Genomic DNA, 7,500 nt, shown 5'->3' with positions numbered 1-7,500 from the left:
GTTTTCGGGCAGCTGTGGCTCAGGAGGTAGAGCGGGGCGTCTAATGATCGCAAGGTTGGCGGTTCGATCGCGTGTCGAGGTGTCCTTGAGCAAGACATTGAACCCCAAATTGCTCCCAATGAGCGGGCCGGCGGCTTGCATGGTAGCTTGCCGCCGTTGGTGTGTGAATGTGTGTGTGAATGTGTGAATGAGAGGCCGTTGTTAAGTGCTTTGGAACAAGCCGCTCTATAAGTCAGTCCATTTACCAAATGGGAGGATGGGCTCAGGGTAATGCATGCATTATGAATAGAGCATTCAAGGTTTAGAATGTTGCAATGCAGATAGAAATGTCATGAATAGAGCAGGAACGACTGGCTGTTGTTGTCTACTCTAATCTAATCTACGTGTGTTAATCTACATTAACGTTCTGTTATGTCCATTCCCTTTTTTTTATGGTAAATGCACTGCACTTATATAGCGCCTTTTTTGCTGCTCCAAAGCTGCTCCAAAGCGCTTTACAACGGCCTCTCATTCACCCATTCACACACACATTCACACACCAATGACGGCAAGCTGCCATGCAAGGCGCCGGCCGGCCCCGCTCACTGGGAGCAATTTGGGGTTCAGTGTCTTGCCCAAGGACACTTCGACATGTGGCCAGCCGGGGCTCGACTCGAACCGCCGATCTGCCAACCTTGTGATCATTAGACGCCGGCTCCTCTACCTCCTGCGCCACAGCCGCCCCTATTTATGTCCATTCCCCTCTGAAGAAGCCGCCTGTACTGTGTGTTCCAGCTACATACCGGTGGTTATCAGTCCTCTGCATCAGATCCAGTGCTATCTATGTAAAGGAACTCTGGGTTTCCGCTGTCTGTGTTGATCAAATCTCTAGGGAGGTGTGCTGTCGCTACTCGCAACTGGCCCAGACCCAGCCTGTTTGTAAACACTTTATTCTGCCCGCCTGAGAAAAGACTACTAGGAGACTGTTCAAAGCCCGCCTGTGTGCGTGTACTAATCTCTCAATGTCTGTCGGAGCCTGTTTGAGTGCAACTCAGCGTAAACGGAGTTTCAGAGTTTCCAGTCCGAGGGAACTGGTGGAAAAAACAATTCCATGGCCGTTTGATGAAGGTTTCCACCCACAAATATTTGACATATGTGTGAGGGAGAGAGAGAGAGAGAGACTGATGGTGACCATTCATTATCTCCCCTTTGCCAGCTGTAATAACCAGTTTATGTTATTTATATTTATGTATTCTTTTTTCCCCTCTATTTCTTGGCCACTCAGCTGTACTTTGAGTAGTTTTGAGTTGAGTACGAACAGTTTGTCCTCTCTCCCCCTGATCTCAGTCGTTCTTATTTCATCACACGCAACCACCTGACCCAGAACACCCGAACGAACACTCACCTTTAAAGGAGCCACACCCTCTTCATCAGAGTCTCTGAACTGCACACACACTACGATGTTTCTAGCCTGGAAGACGATATAAACACTTCAGTCAACCAATTCAACCAGGATAACATTAACAGGGTATATACAGGAATCTTGAGGTTAATTTGAAAGTGACAGTTGGATCTAAGTGACAGTTGGATCGAAGTGACAGTTGACACTAGAACAGCCGTGTCTATGTTACAGAGTGGCTGAGCTCAAAACATTATTATGTGCAATCATCTGCAATCAACGTTACTGCTTTTCTTTTCATACACTTGATTTTCAGACAAATCCCCCCCCCTCCCTCAACCCCAGCCCCAGCTCACTTTGGCGAAGGTCTTCTGGTTGTCGTATTTGAGCTGCTGGGGGTAGATGTAGAGGTGGTTCTTGTAGGCGGTGAAGGGGTAGGTGTACTTGGCTTCCTCGGGGAGGAACTCCTCCATCTCCACTGAGACCCTCTCACAGCCCTCCTCGAAAGGCTTGACGGGGACGTAGGAGGAGGTGACTGTGTCTGTGGGGGAGAAGGGGGGGGGGGTCACCATCAACACCATTACTTTGTGCCACAAACAAATCTGAACAGTGTGTTAACTCATACGTTGACGGCCTGTCAAAGAAAGTTGATTCTTCCTCCCCTTTAATAATACCAATTGGTATTGTATTTTATATCGTTGGAAAGTCTGATTAGTCACCTTTACAACGAGGTACAACTTGTAAGGATCATGCATTTGTGGAATGAGCAACACAGCTTCTACCAACAGAAGAATATTGCAGGGGATTTTGGCTAATTTATTTGGGCCGCTACCCACACATTTAGCTGTGTTACTCATTCCACGAATGCATGATCCTTACAAGTTGTACCTCGTTGTAAAGGTGATAACTAATCAGGCTTTCCAACGATATAGTATCACAACCAGTTCTCTAACCAAACAGCAGGCTAGGGAAACATGGTGTTAAGTGGCTAAATACAACTGAAATGTGTAAGCATTAAGAATTACACTGGGGAAACAGCTGTGTAACTGTCTTTAATCTTAAGTAACAGCCCCACAATGCAAATTATGGTTCAGTGAGGTCATGTAATGTTTGGAGAAGGGGGGAGGACACTATATACTGTAGCTAAAGAAAACCACACAAGTGGCCTGGGGTGGTCCAGTGGTCGAGCACTGCGGTCGACAGTGCACACATATGCCCATGTCGGCATGGGTTCGAATCCGGCCCTATGCCCTGCTGTCATGCCCTCTCTCTCCCTTCTTCTCCTTACTTTCCTGTCTGTCTTCACTGTCTTATCTGTCCAATAAATGAAAGATATGAGTGGGACTGCCCCACTCAGGAAAAAATAAAATAAAGAAAAGAAGAAAACCACACACTTGAAAAGTCTGGAGGCACACACTCGATGGTGACGTTCAGCTGTCCAGGAATGGTCTGCAGCTTGCTCTTCTCAGGCCTGCAGGGGGACAGTGAGAGTTACAGGGTATACACAGGAATCTTGAGGTTAATTTGAAAGTGACAGTTGGATCTAAGTGACAGTTGACACTAGAACAGCCATGTCTATGTTACCTAGCAGTGTGACTAGTGCACGTTAGTCAGACACTACCTCAACATGGAGCTGGTTTTATAGAGGTATTCAGAGCATACATTGTTTCCCGAGAGAAGCCTTCATTGAATACTCTATACATTCTAATATTATATCAAAGATGTATATATTGTACTTGTATATATTACGTTATATATAAAACTACAGTATGAGGAGTAGGCATGCAGAATATACAATAGACACTACACAGATAGACAGAGTACGGCATACTTAAGTCTAAACAGTCATACAGTCATAATACATGTAAGTCACATCATGTCTTATTGACGACTCACTTCCTGATATCAGCCAGCAGCTTGATGAGGTCATCAGTGGAGATCTTACTGCTGTCCTGGCGGTAGAGAGGAGAGAACTTGCCGTCCATGTCCAGACTACCCTGGGCATCTTTAAACACCTGCCTGAAGACACAAAGGCTCGTATTTAAACTGGTGTGGCGTGTGAGGAGGAGACAGTGTGTACAGTAGGTTTTGTGTGATGACTCAGGAAGACATACATCATAATACTACAGTTAATTAAGCAATATCACACGAGAGGGAGTGTGTTATACTGAATATCAGCACGGCTGAACACAAACATGTAGTCTAATTAACGGTCATTTAGTAGAACACCTGTGCGGCGGAGTGATACATATAGTTAAAGGTCCCAGTGCTGTTATACTGTATATCAGCACTCATGGAATGCCTCTTGTCCAATCAAATTACTTGGCCGGAACTAACTGTTGTATAATATAGTATAGTATTATAAACTGTCATGACTTGAGGCAAGTAAACATGCCAAATAGTGTTTAACTTGTTCCATTAGATTAGATTAAACTAAAATGAATAAAGTGTAAAATTGCCAATATATGTTGTTTTTTCCTTATTACTGTGGGAGAGTGCAATCATCCAATCCACCAAGCAACTCAAAACGAGAGTGAATACCAACAGAAGAATATTGCAGGGGATTCTGGCATATTTTTTTGGGCCGCTACCCACACGTTTAGCTGTGTTACTCATTCCACGAATGCATGATCCTTACAAGTTGTACCTCGTTGTAAAGGTGACTAATCAGGCTTTCCAACGATATAAAATACAATACCAATTGGTATTATTAAAAGGGAGGAAGAATCGACTGAAATAAAGTTTCCAAACTTTTTTTGAGGGGTTTATATATTCCATTATATCTAATGTATGGGTCCCTCTGGAACGTCCCTCTAGAACACCCTCCCCAACCACATCAGACAGGCCAACACCCTCCCAACATTTAAACAGGCCCTCAAAACCCACCTCTTCAAGCTCGCCTTCACCAGTTAACCCTCTCCTCCCCCTCCCCTTCCCATGTGTCCCCAGCACTACCTCAATTAGGCCCCTATACTTTCTTCTATTTACCTTTTGTTTCTTTTTATTATTATTACTACTCGATCTTTTCAGTTTGTAAAGCGTCTTTGAGTGTCCAGAAAAGCGCTATATAAGTCTAACGTATTATTATTAATATTAATATTATTAATATTATTAATATTATTAATATTATTATTATTATTATTATGTGTTTTGGGGTTCTTATTACTATTACTACTCGATCTTTTCAGTTTGTAAAGCGTCTTTGAGTGTCTAGAAAAGCGCTATATAAGTCTAATGTATTATTATTATTATTATTATTATTATTATTATTATTATTATTATGGGTGATCAGAGATCAGAGGTCAGTCTTACTTGGCGGCCCAGGCAAAGGGCATCTTATACTGGCCGAGGCGTTGGCATGTCTGCTTGGCAGCCTTCAATACCTTCTGGGCAGTCTAGAGGAACACACACACACAGTACACACACACGCACACGCACACACACACACACACACACACACACACACACAGGCAGGAGTACCGGTAAGACCATTTCCAAAATGTAGAAACAACAATAAGATAACACACACAGGTAATAAAAAGAGGTTTCACAATCACAAGTCATAAGAAATGGCATCGTTTCACAAGTAATTACAGTATGGAACTGACAGGAAACATGGGCAATACGTCACAAGATCTTCAATGCTAAAACAAACAACCCCAACTGAAAGTTGTATCAATGTTTGTGTCTATCTAGGCATGTCTGTCTGAGAGAGAGAGAGAGAGAGAGAGAGAGAGAGAGAGAGAGAGAGATGGAGAGAGAGAGAGAGATGTAGAGGGAGAGAGAGATGTAGAGAGAGAGAGATGGAGAGAGAGAGAGATGTAGAGAGAGAGAGATGTAGAGGGAGAGAGAGATGGAGAGAGAGAGAGAGAGAGATGGAGAGAGAGAGACAGAGAGAGAGAGAGATGGAGAGAGAGAGAGAGATGGGGAGAGAGAGAAAGAGAGATGTAGAGAGAGAGATGGAGAGAGAGAGAGATGGAGAGAGAGATGTAGAGAGAGAGAGAGAGAGATGGAGAGAGAGAGAGAGATGGGGAGAGAGAGAGAGAGATGGAGAGAGAGATGTAGAGAGAGAGAGAGAGAGATGGAGAGAAAGAGAGAGAGATGGAGAGAGAGAGAGAGATGGAGAGAGAGAGAGATGGAGAGAGAGAGAGATGGAGAGAGAGATGTAGAGAGAGAGAGATGGAGAGAGAGAGATGGAGAGAGAGAGAGAGATGGAGAGAGAGAGAGAGATGGAGAGAGAGAGAGATGGAGAGAGAGAGAGAGAGAGATGGAGAGAGAGAGAGATGAATCCATCCGTGAGGGTTGGTCTGTTAATAGCAGTGAGGTGAGACAGAGCAGAGTAGAGTCAGTGGAGGAGAAGGAGAGAGAGAGAGAGAGAGAGAGAGAGAGAGAGAGAGAGAGAGACAGAGAGAGACACAGAGAGAGAGAGAGAGAGAGAGAGAGAGAGAGAGAGATGTAGAGAGAGATGAATCAGGACCTTGTTGACGTCGGAGGTCTTGATGTAGGGCTCAGCACAGTGGGTGATGCCGTTCTGGAGAACCTTTTCCACTCTGGCCACCAGGAAGATGTCAGCATGGGGGTTGGTCACTGAGAAGATGCCCTAGAGAAGACAGACATGGAGGGAGGAAGAGGGAGGAAGAGGAGGCTGTGATCACAATAGTCAGTCAGAGTCTCTCTTGTCTCCTCTGCCCAGGGAATATACTGTAGGCTAGCCTTGGAAGAATAGATATGTTACGGTACATGTGGGAAAACTAGGGTTAGGGTTAGGTGCTAGGGTGACTTGGTACATGCTGGCATGTCTAACCCTAACCCTAACCCTAACCTTAACCCTAACCTTAACCCTAGCACCCTAGCACCTAACCCTAGTTTTCCCACATGTACCGTATTCCCACATGTACCGTAACATATATATAAAGATATATGAGTTTGTTTGAGCATATACTGTATATAGTAGCATATATATAGGATGTCAAATGTTATTTAACTTTGGGGAGCATTCAAACAGAGTGTGAATATTCCTCAATGTGGATATTCCTCTTTTTCCTGTTTGAGACTGCGACACACGTGATCTGTTCCATGTAGAGGTAGTAGTTAGTGAAACGAGAGTTTATCCACTGCAACATACATCATGTGCTGGGAAGTAACTGTTGTTAGGGGCCTGAAGTTACACACAGGAAGCCAAAACAGAACTGGAACTATTTTTGGGTCAGTGAGATGAGGGCCAACCGCAGTTCAGTGTGTTCAGCGCATGCACACACGCACAAACACACACACACACACACACACGGAACACACACGGAACACGCACACGCACACACACACGTAAAAAACATTCTCTTCCTGGGAGTGGCATTACTTCAGAGAGTGGTGGAAGACACCAGAAGTCATTTGGAGGAAGAGGCCAACATAAAAAATTCAGCAGACACAAGCACACAAGCACATTATAAATGACTCACTGTAGAATTACTCACTCGAAGCATACTGCACTGAGTGAGCATTAGACTGCACTGGCTAATGATGTCTGCGACCAAAACAGATCTAGATTGGACATTCCCTTTAAATAACTACAACCGGCAGAGAGAGAGAAATGGAGAGAGAGAGAGAGAGAGAGAGATGGAGAGAGAGAGATGGATAGAGAGAGAGAGATAGAGAGAGAGAGAGATGGAGAGAGAGAGATGTAGAGAGAGAGAGAGAGAGAGAGAGAGATGGAGAGAGAGAGAGATGTAGAGAGAGAGAGAGAGATGTAGAGAGAGAGAGAGAGATGTAGAGAGAGAGAGATGTAGAGAGAGATGAATCAGGGCAGAGTTTGAGACAGCCAGTGACACACCCTACTGTCCTGTGTGGGCGTGCTGCTAAGGGCAGGAGAGAGAGATGGAGAGAGAGAGAGAGAGAGAGAGGAGGGCTGGAGAGAGAGAGAGAGAGAGAGGAGGGAGGAGGACGAGGCTGTCCTTGGACTACACCCAAACTGCACCTCAATTACACTGCGGTCGTCTCCCGAGTGTATAATCACGTAGTCTATGATCACAAAGGTGTATCTCTGCCTCAGTGCTCCTCCACCGTGTTTCTGTGTCTACTAACAGAAACAACCGCCATTCCGCCGTCAACGTTCCGTTTTGATTCAT

The 7,500-nt window shown here is 44.8% G+C and overlaps 1 protein-coding gene across 1 annotated transcript in view; it reads right to left on the bottom strand.

Moving 5' to 3' along the window:
- The window catches only part of dock11 (dedicator of cytokinesis 11), a gene marked incomplete at both ends in the record, with an annotated part of 86,081 nt that overhangs the window by 50,654 nt on the left and 27,927 nt on the right, over window positions 1-7,500 (bottom strand). Inside the window, 6 exon segments of the mRNA XM_080543300.1 lie at window positions 1,385-1,450; window positions 1,735-1,919; window positions 2,773-2,849; window positions 3,275-3,397; window positions 4,691-4,773; window positions 5,856-5,978. Of these exon segments, the coding sequence (XP_080399426.1) occupies window positions 1,385-1,450; window positions 1,735-1,919; window positions 2,773-2,849; window positions 3,275-3,397; window positions 4,691-4,773; window positions 5,856-5,978 (657 nt within the window).

Source organism: Nansenia antarctica (genome assembly GCF_963989245.1).
Source record: "Nansenia antarctica genome assembly, chromosome: 12".
In the NCBI taxonomy this organism is placed as follows: Eukaryota; Metazoa; Chordata; class Actinopteri; order Argentiniformes; family Microstomatidae; genus Nansenia; species Nansenia antarctica.
Note: the sequence above shows the minus strand (reverse complement) of the source record. Positions and strands in the feature narration are given on the sequence as shown.